General features: G+C 42.3%; 1 protein-coding gene across 4 annotated transcripts in view; it reads left to right on the forward strand.

Moving 5' to 3' along the window:
- Nucleotides 1–20,757, forward strand: part of LOC120535088 (adenylate kinase isoenzyme 1) — a 260,210-nt gene that overhangs the window by 221,902 nt on the left and 17,551 nt on the right. For 3 of the 4 annotated variants that reach the window (XM_039762647.1, XM_039762649.1, XM_039762650.1), the window contains one exon: nt 1,754–1,793. In XM_039762647.1, coding sequence (XP_039618581.1) covers nt 1,754–1,793 — 40 coding nt within the window. Of the gene's footprint in view, nt 1–1,753; nt 1,794–16,177; nt 16,251–20,757 lie in introns of those variants that run through there. The other variant, XM_039762648.1, reaches the window with a different exon arrangement.

The raw sequence follows: 20,757 nt of genomic DNA on the forward strand, positions 1-20,757 counted from the left end.
CCAGTCACCCGATTTCAATGCAACTGAGCAGGCCTTCCATATGCTGAAGAGAAAACTGAAGGGGACAAGCCCCCCTGAAACAAGCAGGAGCAGAAGATGGCTTCATGAGAGGCTTGGGGGAGCATCACCAGAGAAGACCCTCAGCACCTGGTGATATCCGTGAAGCCATCATTGCATGTGAGGGACACGCGATAAAGGGTTAAATATCATGACTTTAATAAAAAATGCCATTGCTGTGTGCCAGACATTATGGTGCCCTGAAATGGGGGTGCCATGTAGAAAAAGAGTGGCACCTGAATATCTGCACATCCCCTCAAATGAAAGTCAGCAGGGTGCACTTTAATCACAAGTCTGAACAGTTTGATTTGTAATTTTAAACTGTGGAGCAAAGGGGGAAATTAATGTGCCTCTGTCCCAAATATTATGGGGTGGGGGCGCACTGTATACTTTTTTTTTTTTTAATGTTGTACTGTTTTTGCGGTTTAACTGTTTTGTAACATTAGCTCTGCCGACAGACTGAAATGATTCTGTAGAATTAGCAGTGGTGACACAGCTTTGTCTTGTGCGTCACTGTGGCCACCTGTTGCCACCGAGTTGCTCTCCTTTACTAACCTCCTGGCCGTCGAGGTTCTCCTGATGCAGGACTTGCAGTTGGTGCTCCTAATGTGTTGTTTTATATCAATTACAGAAAAGTTTTTGTGAGTGTGGATTGCCGCACCATATAGAGGAGTACACATCTACTGACAGGCAATCTGTTCATGATACGGATTCTTTTTAAATTTTTTGTCTTTTCAATGCCTGCCCTTTTTTCCCCACATGTTGTTATGAAGCAGTGTGAATTGGGACAGAGACCCTTCTACTGTATCTAGTAGATACATCTGCCAAATGGAGGCTCTCCAGAAGAGTTGAAGATCACAGATTGCATTATAATGTGGCAAGCTGTCTTTTTAATGGTGGCGGATTATAGTTACGTTATTTGCAAACTCCTGTATTTTTTGTTCACTCAGAATTTGTTTCAAGCTCAGGTATGTTAAGAGTGCGTGGATGAAGAATGACGTTGGGTTAAAAACTTGAGAGCAGCTGTTAGTAGACCGCTGTGGAATATGCATGTTGTATTGAAGGACATCGATGATCAAAGTGTGATAAAATAATGTGGAATTGTACCTTCTCATGCTCTGCGATTTTTCAAATGAACGCCGTCTGCCACAGCTCTTTTACACTGTACGTCTGAGACTGAGCATAGCCTTATATATATTTATAAATATATATGTGTGCGTTGAAATTGGAGCTGCAGTGTCAGCATCTCCATCTTGGGTTCCTGTAACAGTGAATGAAACCTCATATAGGAACAGCTGCTGGTGAGCTTGGATTTCAAAAGACTGAATGCCAAGCCTTCTGTAGTTGACTTTCCAGTGTAGTACATATAAGAAGTAGTAGAAATACCCCCAACCCATTGGTCCCCTTTTTAAAGCTCCTTTTTGCTTTAGAATTAGTCATGAAGTGACTTTGGGGTATTTGGTAATGCGTAGAAATAAATGGCTTTTGGGTATAAATCTTCATAACTTAAGGTGTGAATTACATACAAGAGTAATACGTTTTAATGATTTAGCAGAGCAGGTAGAATATGACTATGACAAGCTGAAAGAGCGACAGAAAATATTAACATATGAGATGATGTTTTTAGAGCAATTTTATCCCATAGCTCTTTAAATATTCGTAAAATAATGGCTTTGTGTTTACTTTTTTTCTTCAGGTTGAAGACCTTTTACTCTCAGAACAGCTCAATATGGCAGGTAATATGTTTTGTTTTGTTTTGCTAAAAATTACTTTGAAAAATAAGTGCAACCTGCCCTAATATGGGGTGTGTATATGAAGTGTTAATGATTTAATTCCTGAGATACTAGTAGATACTGAACAAGAATGTGACATATTAAAATGTGTGCCTCAGTTTAAATGTTGTGGCCGACCCTGGCCAGGACGCCCTGATTATGGAAGGACCTGAAGAGAGAGTATTTTCAAGATTGTTTCTCCCCTGGACCGACAGAGGGCAGCCCTTCTTGGTTTCCAGCGGGGCAATGGGTTATAAGCATGGAAGCTCAACCCTGCTGGTGCCCATGTTCACCACCAGGGGGTGCCTGGATGTTTTCAGGGCCCTATTTGGCAGCACTTGCGGGTACCATGTAAAAAAAATTAAAAAACGGGGCCAGTCTCCAGCGTCCAGCGGCCAGAGTCGTGAGGAAGAGGACAAATCCTGTTGTGGAGGACTGAAGGTGAAGGGACTGTGGCGGAGATTAGTGCGATGTGTGTTTTACCTTGTGCTGGGCTGAACTGTGTAAATAAAACCGTGTGCTGTGTGACTAAACCTCTGTCCAGTGACATTTTGGGTCTGATATTAATTGTAGTTTTAGTTTTTATTTTATAAAATTCATTTTCATTTTTATTTAGTTCTAGTTTGGTGGCATGGTGGTGCAGTGGATAGTGCTGTTGCCTCGCAGTAAGGAGACCTGGGTTCGCTTCCCGGGTCCTCCCTGTGTGGAGTTTGCATGTTCTCCCTGTGTCTGCTCCGATTTCCTCCCACAGTCCAAAGACACGCAGGTTAGGTGTATTGGCGATTCTAAGTTGTCCCTAGTGTGGGTGTGTGTGTGCGCGTCATGTGGTGGGCTGGCGCCCTGCCCCCTGCCCGGGTTTGTTTCCTGTCTTGCACCCTGTGTTGGCTGGGATTGGCTCCGGCAGACCCCAGTGACCCTGTAGTTAGGATATAGCAGGTTGGTTAATGGATGAATGGATAGATGTAGTTTTCAGTGGAGTCAACTATTTTTATTTTTGTTTAGTTGTGTGTTTAAAATTTGAGTTTTTATTTTATTTAGTTCTGGCCTTTTTAGATAATAGTCAAATTTTAGTTTTGTTTTTTTTTTTTTCCTGTTGCAAGGTCACAAATGCTGGCCCACACATTTCAATGCAAGTTATGTTTCAGTCAACAAAATACACTCACATGTCATAATGCTGTTAAACACAGCTGGACTATCAATGACCAAACGGATTAAGTGGCCCAGTGAGCGTAGTCGGCAGGATCAAATGTTTCAACCCAAGAAACCAGTCTGTGCGAGTGCGTTGCTGTTAAGCTTTAAACAAATGCGCATTTTGAGAGATTTGTTCACGTTGCAACGATGTCCGTTGCTCAGATAGCCACACAGTGACAGACGAGGTCCACAGCAACAGGCGCCAGCAAGACTTTTTGTTGCCGATTTCTGCTGCCAGTACTGAAGTGCAGTCCTGGTGCCAGAGAAGTGTTGGACTTCCACAAAGTACTGATCCAGCTGGTCCTGCACTGAAACTCCGAGACTCTTTTTCTTCTTCTCGCACGCTACATTTGCTTTTATTATCATCTGTCCCGTAATTGAAGTATATTTCAAGCGTTTGTTTCTTTTCATGTTGCTGATTATGACTTCTGGCTAATGAAAACCCAAAATTCAGTATCTCAGAAAATTAGAATATTGTTAAAATGTTCCATATTGTAGACTCCTGGTGTGATACTCCATTCAGCTAATTAACCCAAAACACCTGCAATGGGGTCCTGAGCCTTTAAGTGGTCTCTCTGTCTGGTTCAGTAGGCCTCACAATCAGACTGCTGACTTGACAATTGTCCAGAAGACAGTCATTGAGACCCTCCACAAGGAGGAGAAGCCACCAAAGGTCATCGCTAAAGAAGCTGGCTGTTCACAGAGTGACGTATCCAAGCATATTAATGGAAAGTTGAGTGGAAGGAAAAAATGGGGCAGAAAAAGGTGCACAAGCAACAGGGATAAGCGCAGCCTTGAGAGGAGTGTGAAGCAGAGCCCATTGAAGAATTTGGGGGAGATTCACAAGGAGTGGACTGCTGCTGGAGTCGGTGCTTCAAGAGCCACCACACACAGACGTAATGGGGACGTGGGCTACAACTGTCACAGCATTCCTTGAGTCAGGCCACTCCTGAACCAGAGACCACGTCAGAAGAGTCTTATCTGGGCTAAGGAGGTAACTGACTGGACTGTTAACAGCTCAGTGGTCCAAAGTCATCTTTTCAGATGAAAGTCAATTTTGGCATTTCATTTGGAAATCAAAAAGATTTGTTTGGTGAAAGTGAAATCCACAAACACTACAGGCAAAATATCTGAATCTACAATAATCTGTTCGTGTTCGCAACATTCAGTGCTCAGATTCAGGACCATACGCAATGAGAATCTGTGGTCTCGCAACAATTAAAGCGATCACAAGTTTAATTTTGAAGAAACCACAATTTGGTCAGGCTTATATTTATGATCACGGAGAAGCGATGCAACAGAGAATCAAAAGAGTTAAACAATCGGACGTGTTACAAATTCTACAGCCAATAATGGATACAAATCCATATATCCAAAAGTATCGCACTTTACATGAAATTTATTTGCAAAACACGGACAAAGAAGTTTTCTTGGATTTTGTATTTGTTGTTTGTTGAAAGTGAAATCCACACTTGAGACTTGAAGTGGCAGGCGCGTGGTGCAGGCGGGGGGTTGGCAAGCAAAGCGAGCAGGGGGCTAAGCCCCCTAGTATTTATATGTGTGTGTATGTATGAATGTATGTATGTGTGTATGTATATGTATATATATATATGTATGTGAGACCACATCTTTACAAAAAGCACACGTTTATTTTCTATATACACACACCTCGGTGCTCACACCCCTAATACGAGCCTCTTCCACAATGTCCGTGGGCCGTCTTTCCTCTCTCCACGGGAGCTTCATCCTGCTCCCATTCCCGCCTCTAGCTCCCAGACTGTAGGAAGGCGGCCCCTTTTATGTTCACCCGGACATGCACCAGGTGCTCGATGTTCTTCTGGCAGCACCTCCTGGTGTGGCGGAAGTGCAGCTCTTGCACCCGGAAGCACTCCGGGCGTCCCTGGAAGGCTCTTCCTCCATCTTCCCGGGTGTGGCGGAAGTCAATGTTTCCCAGGCTCTTTGAGGCTCGAGGCGCCCCCTGGTGGTGGCTATGGGTCCCAATGAGCTTGAGCTTCCTTGCTCCTCTCCCGTGGTCCTCTCCAGATCCAGGGAAGTTGCCCCCTCGTAGCCCGGAGGACGTATATGCCAAAACCTGGTCCTTCCAGGCGTCCCGGCTGGGTCTGTTCCCCAGCCTCCTCCTGTGACAATATATATAACAGAGAGAGAGAGAGGTAGATGTGAAAGGCACTATATAATAGATAGATAGATATATCATTATGGTATATCATCATCATCATCATCTGGGGGGGATGAGCAAATGGAGGGGCAGAACTACTAGTACCTGAAAACTGGACTGGTCTGACAACAAAATGGCACTCCTGAGGATGGTCGGGTTTTTTGATGTGCATTGCAAGAGCCTGGAAATGTTCTACCAGTCTGGCATAACCAGTATGTTATTGTGTGCTTGTGGTGTCCTGGAGAAGCAATTTGACTGCAGGTTCAGCAAAGCACCTAAACAAAGTGACATTCTGGTGACTGTTGTGGAAAAGAGGATGTTGTCAAAATTGGATGCAACGACAAGCGATTCTGTCCATCTCCTCCATAGAGGCACTATCTTGGAATACCTTTTAGCCCGAGGTTCAAACCCAATGAAAAGCACTACCGCTAACACCACCGTGCCACCCTTGAGGTTGAAACATAAATGAAATTTCCAAGTCGGTAATATTTAATACGGCAAACCCAAACTACACTGTGGGTTAATTGCAACTCATTGATTTGACGCTCACTCTGTGCTTAATGGTGATTGGCTGTGAAACGCAATGTTGGTTTTCTTCAATTCTATTGCCGACTGTACCATGTTAGTACACTAAGAGAAAATGGTCCAAATGATCACTGGTCTTAAAACTAAGTCAAATATACTTCAGTAAATGTTTCTATGCCATGAAGCAAAATGTATTTTAATTACATGTATACTTGTTCTTTTAAATATTTATTGATATTTGTAATAAGAATTGGATGAACCTTTCAAACACTTGGAACAGTCCTAGAAGCTCTATAGAAAAACACTTTTAGTCAGACTGAACTTATTCCAGTCTGTAGGTGACATCGTGAGATGATTCATCATTTTTGTAACACACCGCCTTTCTTTTTCTTTTCTCTTTTTTATTTTACTTCCTGCTCATTATATCACATAGAATAGGCAGCCAAATGAAAACATCAAAATTCACGGCTGCCTCGGCTTTAATAGCTCAGCACCCCAGCTAGGACTTGTGACTTGTCCCATTAGCCAGAGGATGACAACTGTGGTCGCTGCTTTGAAGTGAGACTTAGTGCTTGTCTTGGAGTGTATCTGCTTTCTTATAAATTAGGCTTTTCACACGATATGGACAAAGACTCGCTGACAGTATGTGATCGGTTTGTTTCTGATCTGACTTATGTTAGCTTCTGTAAGCTTAACTTTAAAAACATGATGCTTCAGTCTACTAGTAAATGAATACTTGGGAGATTTATATATATATATATATATATATATATATATATATATATATATATATAAATAAAGCTAAGGTGCTAAATTTTGTAAAATGTGATCATGAACTAAAATAGTAAAAACAATCTCGCTTCTTTCACTCTAACATTTCTTACACACAACGTCATTTCTTGTCAAAAATCCAGATGTAATTGCAGGAATATTTTTTTCCTTTAGGGAAGACTTGTAGTTTAATATTATAATGTTTCTCTGTCACTCTTTTTTATTATTGATGTAATACTGCAGTTGTGCTTTTAGCAAATATTTGATTTGCAGCTTTTTCTCTCTAGAGTTAGACGGACAGATAGATAGGAAAGGCACTGCATACTAAACAGATGTGAAGGGCATTATATAACACAGAGCTATATATGAAAAGGCTCTATATAATAGATCTGAAGGGCAATCTATAATGGATGTGTAAAGCACTATACCACAGAGAGCTAGATATGAGAGGCACTATATAACCACTAGATAGATGGATAGATACGAAAAACACTATATAATAGATGTGAAATGCTTTATATAATAGATATGTAAGGCACCATATAATAAATGTGAAGTGCATTATATAACTGATAGATATGAAATACACTATATAATTGATGTTTAGGGTACTTTATAAGCACTAGATATATAGATATGAAAGGCAGTGTATAATAGATGTGTAAGGCACTATATAACAGGTAGATTTGAAGGGCAATATATAACAGATATGAAAGGCACTATATAATAGATGTGTTAAGCACTATATAACAGATATGAAAGGCACAATATAAAAGATTGATAGATGTGAAGGGCAATACATAGCCAGTAGATAGATATGAAAGGCTTTGTATAATAGATAGATGTGTAAGGCACTGTTTAACAGATTGATAAATATGAAAGGTACTATATAACCATTAGATGGCTAGCTAGATAGATATTAAAGGCACTATATAATAGATGTGTAAGGCACAATATGACAAAGATATGAAAGGTGCTACATAATAGATGTGAAGGGCAATAGATAGATGTGATACATAGCAGATATAGTGACTATATAGCAGATAGATATGAAAAGCACCGTATATTAGGTAGATGTGAAGGGCACAATATAACCGATAGCCACTATATAACAGATATATAGATAGAACTTTTAATTGTCTCCAGGGTGAAATTTGGCATTTTACAGAAGCTCTTTAAATAAATAAATACACAAATTGGTAGATAAGTAAATAAATACACACACCTACTTTGATCTGAACACACATCAGAAAGATTATAAAGTAAGAAAATTAAAAGGAAAGGAAACTTGTGAGGGCGGCACAGTGGCGCAGTGGGTAGCGCTGCTGCCTCGCAGGTAGGAGACCCAGGTTCACTTCCCAGGTCCTCCCTGCGTGGAGTTTTCATGTTCTCCCTGTGTCTGCGTGGGTTTCCTCCCACAGTCCAAAGACATGCAGGTTAGGTGGATTGGCGGTTCTAAATTGTCCCTAGTGTGTGCTTGATGTGTGTGTGTGTGTGTGTGTGCACGCCCTGCGGTAGGCTGGCACCCCGCCCGGAGTTTGTTTTCTGTCTTGTGCCCAGTGTTAGCTGGGATTGGCTCCAGCAGACCCCCATGACTCTGTAGTTAGAATATAGCAGGTTGGATAATGGATGGATGAAAACTTGTGATGTCACAGTAAGAGTCCCTGTGAGGTGCTATACAGATGTATTGCTGTTTGTATAAAGGAGCCCCCAGTTGCATTTCTTGACACACTTCTGCTGAGTAATTTGTTGGCTGAAAGTCCTCTGTGTTGGTGTATCACAATAGTTCAATTGTGTGCGATTCTTACCCCCGACTCCTCTCCTCTGTCTCGTCCCCCATATCAATACACTCCATAAGTGCAGAATCATCTCGAGAATTTGCACTAGTGACCTGAACTGCTGTTCTATTTATAGCTAGAGGTGTACAGAGTGGAGAGTAAAGCAGACAGACCTGTTCCTTGTGGTGCTCCAGTGTTGCTCAGAGCACAGTCCTTGAGTCGCACAAGCTGTGGTCTGCCTGATTGATAGTCCATCGTCCAGGACCCCACAGGCTCATCCACCTGCGTATCTTGGAGTTTACCCCTTAACAGGAAAGTCTGGATGACATTCCTGGCGTTCACAAAACTGCACGTTGTCTGCTTAATCACAGCAAGGGCACCATTTTGTGTGTCCCTTCACGAGCGCCTGCCTGTGCGTGGCTGGGTTTTTGTTGCACGCCTCAGTCAGTAGTTTGCAGTGTGGCAGCTTAAGTTAACTAGCAGCTCTAAATCTACAAGTGTGTGAGTGGAGGAACTCTGTGAGAGATTTGTGCGCCATCTAGTGTCGGCTTCAGAGTTTTGCCAGGATGGGATGTTAAATGATAAATGAGCGTATTTATTGATTTATTTTGATTTTGATACACTCTGTTAATCCCGGAGGGGAAATTGTTTGTTTTTTCACATGACCTTTGGTGGTCAGAGCTCGGGGTCAGCCATTCATGCTGTGCTGAGGTTATAAGGGCCTTTCATTTGAGAACATAAGAAATGTGACCAATGAGAGGAGACCATTCAGTCCATTAAGCCCATTTTGTTTAGCTAATAGCTAAGCTGTCCCAATGTCTCATCCAGATTCTTCTTTTTTTGTGTTGCTATTGATTTTATTTGAAGCAAGTAACATTCCATACAATCACGTCAAACTTGAAACATCCAGATTCTTCTGAATGGTTGCCAAAGTTTCTCCGTCAACTCCGTGTCTCGGTAGAGTCCCACAACTCCTTACATAAAGAAGAACTTCCTGGCTTCAGTCCCAAATGCACTTCCCCTTCATCTCCACTGATGTCCTCGAGTTCATCGTTAAGCTGAACAAATGTCGCTGGATCTCCTTTATTATCAGTGCCTTTTGAGGATTTTAAATACCTGGATTACGTCCTCGCGCAGTCTCCTCTGTGGTTTAATTCTGGGAGTCTGTCACTGCAGAACGTGTCCTTAAGTCCCATGATGCACCTGCTTCCTCTCCTCTGCACGGCTTCAGGTGCTGTTATGTCTTTCTAGTAGCGTGCTGACCAGAACTGCACACAGCACTCCAGATGTGGTCTCACTCGTGCATTGTATAGTTGGAGCCTAACGTCCCTTGACTTAAATTCAACCGTTTTTATGATGGAACCTCACGTTTTATTTCCCTTTTAATCACTTCCGTGCATTAGTTAGTCAATGAAGATTTGATTGCAACAGAAACCTTAGCTCGGCGTCTTCCATCTTGTATTTATAATTGATGTTCCTTTTGCCCACATGTAGCTCTTTGCACTTTTCTACATTAAACTGCATTTTCTAAATTGTTTGCCCAGTTGCAGTTGAAACTTTCATATTGTTTTAATAATGAATTTTGTATGCATTACATATTATTGTGTTTCATTGATTTTTCCTGTGGAGTAAATTCATGTTTTAGGGTTAGTTCTCATATACATTAGTTTTTCTTTTGTTGATTGTTTGCATTAGTTTTTGTTGTCGGTTGTGTTTGTGTCTGTCAGGTGCCATCGTTATTATGCTCAATGTGTTTTGTGGGTGGTTCCCAAGAGGCGGGGCCACCTGCCAATCGCTGACAGGAACCACCCTCCCTCCGCCTTATAAATCTGGAGGGTCTCCCACAGTTTCTGGCGGATCATTTCAACTGCGCTGGGGAGTTTTAGTGTGCTTGTGTTTTATTCTGGAGCAGAGTCCCATTGCATGGTTCTAACTTGTATTGATGCGAACACCATACATACAGATAGTATCAAATTATATATAAGGATTTGTGATGTTTTATTGTGTTTTTTTAAAGGAAAAACTTGTAGGTTGGTGGGCAGAATTGGCACTCCAGCCACCATAAAAAAAAAACCACACACTGTTCCACTCCATCTAAACAACAACAACATTTATTTATATAGCACATTTTCATACAAACAGTAGCTCAAAGTGCTTTACATATTAAAGAATAGAAAAATGAAAGACACAATTATAAAACAAAATCAACATTAATTAACATCGAATAAGAGTAAGGTTCAATGGCCAGGGGGGACAGAAAAAACAAAAAAACTCCAGACGGCTGGAGAAAAAATAAAATCTGTAGGGATTCCAGACCACGAGACCGCCCAGTCCCCTCTGTAGTGTGGTGTGGTGCTGAGGTGTCACCCGTTGCATAGCTCTCTGACCTTCACAATTTTGCTTTGTTTTCTAAACATTCTCTGGCTTTGTGATTTGAGACTTTGTCTTCATGGATTGTCTTGTGTTTTAGGCAACTCCATGTTACCATTGTGCTGTTTGGAACTTCACAGTATCACCGAGTATATCCTGAGGAAAGTTTTTTTGTAGCCTGGGTTTTGTCTTATGTCCCGTATCCCCATCTAGTGGGTATTATTGGAAGTGCTTTTCCAACTTAAAAAAAAAAAAATTTTGTGCTTTTACTACTAGGGTGTTGTACCGTGTTAGCCATTATGAATGTAGAGAAGAGCCAAGCAAAATGGCCCCTTTTATTGGCTAACTAAAAAGATTACAATATGCAAGCTTTCGAGGCAACTCCGGCCCCTTCTTCAGGCGAGATTTAATACAGAAACTGGAGATCCCTGTGTTTACATACACACTAGGACAAGAAACAACACTGGTAAATCTTTAAGTGAGAAATCTTAAATGTAAAAAAATAATAGATTCCTTCAGGCTAGGGTTCATTTAATAAGAGAGAAGAACTCATGAGCAACTTCAAAAGACTTTGTTGGACGGTTATCTTACCCATACATGTTCTTCTCTTCAGGCCCGAGTTGCCTTGAAAGCTTGCATATTGTAATCTTTTTAGTTGGCCAATAAAAGGGGTCATTTTGCTTGGCTCTTTTTTGTGCTTTGGAACTCTTGAGTTCGCAACATGCGAGGGATGTTCAAAAAAGTTTCCACTCTTTTATATTTTCGTTGGAAATGTTGAAGGCAGCAGGGAGGACTAGTGATTGGTCGCGTCTAAGAGTGTCATGTGACTGGGAAAAATGGCATCGCAAAGGACGGTGACAATGTAGAAAAAGGATGTCCTTTGTTTTTGAAACTCTTAATAAATAAATAGAGATTTAAAAAAAAAATTTTGGAAACGTTTTGAATGTCCCTCGTATTTATGGTGTCAGCTGTAATCGGGAAAGTAGCATGAAATTTTTCATCAATCTCCTTGAGTGCTGGAATATCACAGTAATGTCTTTTAGCATCTTTGTTCTGTGCTAAAGTTCGTTTTAACCAGGAAATGGTGATTTTAATTGTAATCACCTGGTTTTTGTGATCATCTCTACTATATCGTGCCATTTTGTTTACATCAATCCAGACCATCCATTTTTTAGGGTCACGGGAGAAGCTGTCACCTACCCAGCAAGCATCGGCCGCAGGCAGGAACAAACCTGGGACAGGGTGCTGGTCCACCCCCCTTAACCTGCATGTCTACTTGTTTATCAGTTAAGTTCTCATTTTGAATTGAAAACCAGGAAGCACATTGTCATGTCGCAACCAGGCCTGAAGATGCTTGGATGAACCTGGCATAGTTAATGTTCAAGATGTAATAATAATAATAAGAAGAAGAAGAATTTACACTTTATTGCCAAAAGTATTGGGTTGCCTGCCTTTACAAACACATGAACTTTAATGCCATCCAATTTTTGAATCCATAGACTTTACTATGAAGTTGGTTCACCCTTTGCAGTTCTAACAGCTTCAACTCTTCTGGGAAGGCTTTCCACGAGGTGTAGGAGTGTGTTTATGGGAATTTGTGACCAGGAGAGCATTTGTGAGGTCAGGCACTGATGTTGGACGAGAAGGCCCGGCTCGCTCACAGTCTCCGCTCTAATTCATCAAAAAAAGGTGTTCTGTCGGGTTGAGGTCAGGGGTCTCTCTGTGCAGGCCAGTCAAGTTCCTCCACTCCAAACTCACTCCTCCATTTCTTTACAGACCTTGCTTTGTGCAATGTTGCCATCCCCAAACTTGAAATTGTCCAAAATGGCCTTGTATGCTGAAGCATTAAGAGTTCCTTTCACTAGAACTTAGGGGCCAAGGCCAACCCCTGAAAAACAACCCCACACCATAATCCCCTCTCTACCAAACATTACCCTTGGCACAATGCAGTCAGGCAAGTACCGTTCTGGCAAGTGCCAAACCCATCGGATTGCGTGATTCGTCACTCCAGAGAAGGGGTCTGCACTGCTCTTGAGTCCAGTGGCGTCTGGTGGGCTTTACACCACTGCATCTGACGCTTTGCATTCCACTTGGTGATGTCAGGCTTGGCTGCAGCTGCTTGGCCATGGAGACCCATTCATTCCATGAAGTTCTCTCTCTACCCTGCACTGTTCTTGAGTTTTTGGTGTCTGTAGCGATCGAGTTTGCAGAAAGTTGGCGACTTCTGCACACCTTGGCATGCTCTGTACCCCCTCTGTGATTTTACTTGGCCTACCACTTTGTGGCTGAGTTGCTTTTGTTCCCAATTGCTTCCACTTTGTTATAATACCACTAACAGCTGACCATGGAATATTAGTAGCGAGGAAATTTCAAGAATGGACTTATGGCACAGGTGGCATCCTATGACGGTACCAGGCTTGAATTCACTGAACTCCAGAGAGCGACGGTCACAAATGTTTGTAGAAGCCGTCTGCATACCGAGGGGCTCGATGTTGTACACCTGTGGCCATGGAAGTGATTGGACCACCTGAGTTCAATGATTTGGAGGGTCCCAATACTTTTGACAATACAGCGTTTTTTCTCTCTACTCCAAAGTGCTTTACATAGACAATGGGGAACCACTGCAGCCACCACCAATATGTAGCACCCCCCTACGGCAGCCATTTTTTGCACCAGTATCGTCTCATTATCTCATCAAATTTGTTATTACGTTAGTTAAAGGCTAACCGAGAGAGCCAGTTAAAGATAGGAGATGATTAGGGGGCCAGATTGACTAGGCTATAGTGGGCAATTTAGCCAGGACATTGGGGTGAAAGATGCCCTGGGATCTTTAATGACCCCAGAGAGTCAGAACTTCAGTTTTTCCATCTCGGGACGGCGCCATTTTTAAAGCGCAGTAGGGCATTGGGGTCCTCGCACAGAGGGTAAGCGTCTGCTGCTCGCCTCACCAACACCTCTTCCAGCATCAAACCCAAGGTTTTCCAAGATGGCCTCCCATGTGCTTTGTTTCAGGTGGATGACCTGTGGTGGTATGGCGACGGTGGTACGCTGTCATATGTGGGATAAATTGTGTCATCTCAGTATAGTAAATACAATGTATATTTATATAGCGTTTTTCTCTCTACTTCAAAGTGCTTTACATAGACAGAGGGGAGCCACTGTAGCCACCACCAATGTGTAGCACCCACCTGGATGAAGCTACAGCAGCCATGTTTGTACCAGTATAATCTCATTATCTCATCAAATTAGTTATTGGGTTAGTTAAAGGCTAACAGAGACAGCCAGTTAAAGATAGGGGATGATTAGGGGGGCAAATTGACTAGGCTGTAGTGGCCAATTTAGCCAGGACATTGGGGTGAAAGGTGCCCTGAGATCTTTAATGACCCCAGAGAATCAGGACTTCAGTTTTTCCATCTCAGGACGGCACCATTTTTACAACACTGTGTCTCCATCACTGCAGTAAGACAGCGTTTCTCAACCCTTAAGTATTTGCGACCCGAGTTTTCGTAACCGTTTTAATCGCGCCCCCCTAATGTTTTTTGAAAGGAGCCCACTAATACCAATTTGTTCTTTTTTAATTAATGATCTATCATAGATGCATCTTTTATTATACATACTTAACTTTTATTGGCATTTATCTAACTCTATATTTATTTTTCTAGTATCAGAATGCAGTTCAAGTTAATTTGTTTTGGTTTCAATAGATGTATTTTTCATGTTTTCGATTCTTGTTTTCTTTTTTACATCTTCGCGCCCCCCTAGGGGGGCCCGCCCCACACGTCGAGAACCCCTGGCAGTAGGGCATTAGGTCCCTCACACAGAGCACAGAAGGTAAGCGTCTGCTGCTGGCCTCACCAACACCTCTTCCAGCATCAAACCCAAGCTTTTCCAAGATGGCCTCCCATCCAAGTCCTGGCCGGGCCTGAATGTGCTTAGTTTCAGGTGGATGACCTGTGGTGGTGTGGCGATGGTGGTACGCTGTCATATGTGGGATAAATTGTGTCATCTCAGTATAGTAAATACAATGTATATTTATATAGCGTTTTTCTCTCTACTTCAAAGTGCTTTACATAGACAGAGGGGAGCCACTGCAGCCACCACCAATGTGTAGCACCCACCTGGATGAAGCTACCGCAGCCATGTTTGCACCAGTATAATCTCATTATCTCATCAAATTAGTTATTGGGTTAGTTAAAGGCTAACAGAGACAGCCAGTTAAAGATAGGGGATGATTGGGGGGGCAAATTGACTAGGCTGTAGTGGCCAATTTAGCCAGCACATTGGGGTGAAAGATGCCCTGAGATCTTTAATGACTGCAGAGAGTCAGGACCTCGGATTTTACATCTCAGGTTGGTGCCATTTTGATGACACCGGGTCCCCATCACTACAGTAGGGCATTTGGATCCAAGCACAGAGGGTAAGCGCCCCCTGCTGGCCTCACCAGCACCTCTTCCAGCAGCAAACCCAAGCTTTTCCAAGATGGCCGAGCCTGAATGTGCTTAGCTTCAGGTATGGATGACCTGTGGTGGTATGGCGATAGTGGTCATATGTGCGATAAATTGTGCCAGCAGTGTCATCTCAGTATCCTAAATATCTCCGAGTCTTGACACAAGATAACATCTTATCTTATAATGTGGAGGGCTGCTGACCTCAAATCTTTTTTTCCTGCAGGACCTGCTTGTAATTTAATGGGAAAATTAAAAAGCGGCTCCTTTCAGCCATACTCTTAAAAAAAGAACCATTAATGGTGTCTGTTTTATTGAATTAACTTCCAAGCAGATGAAATGCCACGTAATAGCAGGGTTGTACAATTATTTGAAGAATGGAAAATAAATATAGGCATTAGGCTTAGCCTGCGGAATTCACTCTATAATTACACGGGCCGGGCCGGGCCAGCCAGGCCTCATGATCGGATTTCAAAGGAAAGGATTGAGCTGCAGTGTGCCTGATGTGCGAGACGCCATAAAGCAGTTTGTTCGCTGAAAAAGTTCTGCTTTTGTGAAAAGAATGGAGACGGCACAGGGAGGGCCGTGCTGTCCTGACGTTCGGGCGGCGTGTTGTTGTTGTCATTACATACTGAAGGAATGCCTGGGGGCTCTGTGTGTGTGTGTGTGTTGCTCTGTATGAAATCATTTCAAAGAACAATAGGCTACTCTATATGCCGCTCGTTATAATGATTAACAGTTTTCAGATTCTTCATGTCCACCTGAAAAAAATCAGAGTTAATTATTAGTGAACAACTCAAAGAAGCCCAAGTATGTCATTTCTCACTCTGGATTTTAAATGGGCGGGGAATTTAAAAAAAAAAAAGAAAAAAGTTTCAGTAGTTCAAAAAACCCATCCGCCCTCAAATTAGGTTACTAAGAATTCTGACAGTTATGGTAGCAACTGTAACCTTAGCAACATTTGTTTAACTGTGGCCAGAAAGAAGAGGCTGGAGTAACAGGGAAGAACGTAGCATTTCCGTTCGTTTCCCAGAGCCGCGACTCTTGACAGAAAGGAAGTGAAGAAGGCAAAGGAAAAAAAAAACAAACTGGGATCCAGCCGTGAAAATGGGAAGCAGTTGCTCCTCCGATTCCTCCACCAGAGTTCACGATATCTGTCATTCAGGTAATGTCAGACAGACTTGGGCGCAGGGTCGGGGGGAATCGGGCTGCGCTGGCACGGCTTACTGAGTGGAGTGTGAGATTCCAAAACTTAACGGGATGCCCCCCAAAACCGCGAGCCTGTCACTTTACAGGTGGGGCAGCGTGAAGCTTTGGTTAACTTCTGAATGAACTCTTGTTGATACTTCTGTACCTCATGTAACCGAATTAAGGATTTTTAAAACCCGCTTAGAATATCTACTGTACTGCTTGCTTGTATGTGTGTTTGTTATGTGCTCTCTACTGGTATATTGAGACACTGAGGTCAGGATCGTTCATTTTTCTGTATACGTCAGTAATTTGGATCAAGAATGAACACGAGTCACACTGTGAACTATCACGCTTTGTTTATGGATATTAATGGGCATTTGGAGGCATAGCCTGTTACAGGGTGGCAGACATTAGGCACACCAGTTTATTGCAGGGCACATCACATCTGCTTACGAATTGTCACTCACGTCGGGTCAATTTAAAGTCGGCGGTTAACTCTCATGTTTGATATGTGTAAAGATACTAGAGTTTCTTCACTCAAGTTTGTGAAGAATATGTGGACTGGGCCAGGTATTGAACCAAAAACTGTATGTCAGTGAGCTATTAGCACTAATCACTGTGCCACTGTGTAACCCTATTGTATAGTCCAGCTCTGATCCTGAGCTTTCATTCTATTTTCTTATTTAGTGAGCTGATTTTTGCTGCTAATTATAGGGCTGTACCGTTGGACTACAATTTTTTCCCCAGCCTGCCCTGCGGGTATCTATATGGGAGCACCACCACCAGTGGGATGCTGCCATGGTGTACACAAGTTGGTGGAGGAGCCACCTTCTGTGCTTCCATTACGGCCTCCTGCCCTGCTCGGGACTCCAGTCCATCCATAGCACTCACGATGGATAGATATGCCAGTATCTAATAGAACTTTATTAATCCTAATGGACAAGTAAAGGCACAAATATACATATAACAGGAATTCACTATAGGAAATGATTAGAATTGCACATGCTTAGCAGTCACGGGCACAGTTTACATTTATTTATTTGTCTGACACTTTTATCCAAAGTGAATTGCAATGTTTTGAGACATTTTCTTTTTGTTTTTTGTTTTTTTCCATTTGGAGCACAAGCTGGTGAAGTGACTTGTTCTGGGTCACCCAGTGTCAGTGGTGGGATTTGAACCCAGAACCTCAGGGTTTGAAGTCCAAAGCCTTAACCACTGTGCCACTTCACATTTTTCATTGCACATAGCGTCATTGCCTATGAAGATGTCTGCCAGACCAGCTCAGTGCCATTCTGTATACAGGGAACAAGGCGGCACCTCGGCTGTGGAGTGACTCATTATGGAGCTTGATGGCTGAGAGCAGGAATGACCTCACATGGCCATCCTTGGAACAATGCAGTTGTCACAGTTTGTGACTGAATGTGCTCCCACGTCTTCATGCAGGGGCGTAAAGTCCTAGTCCAGTAGTGTATAGTTAGCAGCTTCCTCCAGTGAGTCCAGCCTGACTCCCAAGATTGAACTGGCCTTTATCAGTTTATTTATCAGTTGGCATCAACCACACTAGTGCCATTTCTCCAGCACAGAAAATTACAGTGGGCAGCAGAGACCAGTCAAAAACAGTGGCCTGCATACGCTAAAAGACCTCCACCGTCTCAGACTCTTCTTGTGCACAGATGGCTTGTGTGTAGGTACACCACTCGCTCCTGTCATTTAGATGCAACCTGAGGTACTTGTATGTTGTCACCACCTCCACATCTTCAACAGCATTATACCTTTTTTCAGCTTCTGTGAATAAACTGTTAACTGTCTGCCTTTATATCATATGGTGCCTTTTCTGTCTGTCTGTCTTATCTATTATATAGTGTCTTTCATATCTACAGTATACGAGGTGTGGCAGAAAAGTAATGAGACTGATTTTTTATTTACCAAAGTACCAAAGTTTTTCTTTTTTTCAAACATCAATGTTATCCCCTTCAAAGTAGTTCCCTTGGGCAGCTACACACCGATGGAGACGTTCCCACTGTTGGTAGCAGCGCTGGAAGTCTTCAACCGGTATGGTCTTCAGCATGTCCGTTACACTCTTCTGGATGTTTTCTAAAGTCCCGAAATGACGTCCTTTGAGGACATTTTTCAGTTTAGGAAAAAGGAAAAAGTCACACGGACTGAGGTCAGGTGAATAAGGGGGCTGGGGAACCACAGGAATGCCTTTTGAGGTCAAAAATTCTGTTATGGAGAGGGCAGTTTTTCGGCACCATTTTCGCACAGACCTTTCGCACGTGCAAATGTTCAGTCAAAATTTGATGAACGGTAAATCTGTTCAAATTTAATTGTTCAGTCAACATTCTTAATGTTAAACGACGGTCTGATCTCACAAGAGTGTTCACACGTTCGATGTTTTCATTGGTTGTCGAAGTTGAAGGCCTCCCTGAACGGTGTTCATCTTCAACGTGTTTTCTGCCTTCCAAAAATGATTTGTGCCAGCGAAAAACTTGAGCTTAGGATAAAGAATGTTCCCCATAGGCCTGTTTTAACTTTTCAAACGTCACACTTGCCGTTTAATGGCACAACGTTGCTCCAAATTCCGCTGTTCCATTTTGCATGACGCACAACCAAAACCACAACTTCGCTAATAGCAGTCACAAAAATCACGTAGTTAACGGAAGGAGTTGAAACTCGCACTGAGCTATGGGAGGGGACTGATACACGGGCTCTGTCAAGGACAACAGCGCTGCGTTGCCAGATCGCTTGCAGTGTTGCCAGTCTCATTACTTTTATGCCACACCTATATTTATTAGATAGACAGCCAGACAGTAAAGGCACTATACATCTATCTATTATATAGTGCCTTTCATATCTATCTATTATATAGTTCTTTTCATACCTATCTGTCTATCTATATATTTATTGTATAGTGCCTTTGATGTCTGTCTGTCTGTCTCTCTCTCTGTCTGTTATATAGTGCCTTTCATATCTATCTATTATATACTGCCTTTAATATCTGTCTATCTATGCCTTTCATATCTATTATATAGTGCCTTTCATATCTATCTATTAAATAGTGCCTTTCATATCTATCTATTATATAGTGATTTTCATATCTATCTATATATCTTATAGTGCTTTTTTTTAAATCTGTCTGTCTTTCTGTCTCTCTGTCTATCAATGAGAAGAGGGGAGAGCAGGGTGGGATTGCCAATCTTGAGGTCTTTGATAATCTCCATTGTGTTATTGATTTTGAGCTGCAGGTGATTCAGTTTGTACAATTTAATGAAGTCCTCCACCGCTTTTAGTGTGCCATGCTTGTTTTCAAAAGTGCAGGGTGTGTAAAGTTGTTGGTTTATTTTTTCTAGACTGCATGTTGGATTTACTAAAGCACACACAGCAGTATAATGATTAATGATGAGTATTTTACTTGGACTGTTCCTCAGCTTGTCTTAGATAACTCAAAATGAGTGTATCAAGGTGCATAGACCAAGCTTTCCTTTGTGTGTGGAGCTGAAAGAGTCACGAAGCCTCCATGTGGACGATGCTTTTGTGATGGTAAACCGCCTGTCCAGTGTCACCTAGCAACTGACCCTGTGAAGCCTGTCTGAAACAGTGGCACTTAGGAAATCAGGTGGCACTGTTTATTACATGTTTCCCTTTTTTTGTTAAAGGCTGCCCCCAAACATCTTACCTGGCCCAGGACATTAGTCTCCCATGCTTTTATGGTGTGAAGGCATTTTTTTGACTAGTGCTAATTCTACCCATCTTACTGATCACAATATTTATGGACTGTAAAGTAAATGATGTTCCAGTTAAAACAGTGTTTTTATAATTAAAAAGAAATGCCATATCTGGAGATGTCATGTATAAATTGTATGGAAAAACACTCTACAGAGTTGCAAGTGTTCTCACATCATTTCAAAGCAAAAAAAAAGTCCTCTGTACATGGTGGGACTGAAATGTCTGCAAATCGCTTTAATTGTGAGTCTTCAACGTGCAGTTTAAAATTTAGACTTGTGATTAAACTGTGGAGCAGGAAAATGTGTCTTTGTCCTAAACGTTATGGAGGGCATTGTGTGTGCATAATATATATAAATTTCATAAAGTCTTGGGTAACATGTCATAAAATTATGCATCTGACAATCTACAGTATATGATCAAGGAAATGCCACCTCTAGGTAACTTTAATGACCACCAGTTGCCCCTCCAAATTCCAGCTCCAGAACAGCCCTGCAGGTGTTTGAGTGGGGCGCCATCCTGAGGAATATTGACACCTCTCAAACCAGGGGGTGAATTGCCCATCTTCTCCATTATTAGTCCGTGATCCCATTGGAGGCTTTGGCTGGCTGGGCAGGATCTCCACTCCTGTGGTCCGTCCAGTATGTCATCCCAATCCGGTATGGGATTCTGCTCAAACTCTGTCGGGATGCCAGACCACCCCCTCTGGTACTTACAGTGTACTAATAGCTGCTATTTTTGTTTCAGAGTCCCCTCTG

The sequence above is a fragment of the Polypterus senegalus genome, chromosome 9 (genome assembly GCF_016835505.1).
Source record: "Polypterus senegalus isolate Bchr_013 chromosome 9, ASM1683550v1, whole genome shotgun sequence".
NCBI lineage: Eukaryota > Metazoa > Chordata > Cladistia > Polypteriformes > Polypteridae > Polypterus > Polypterus senegalus.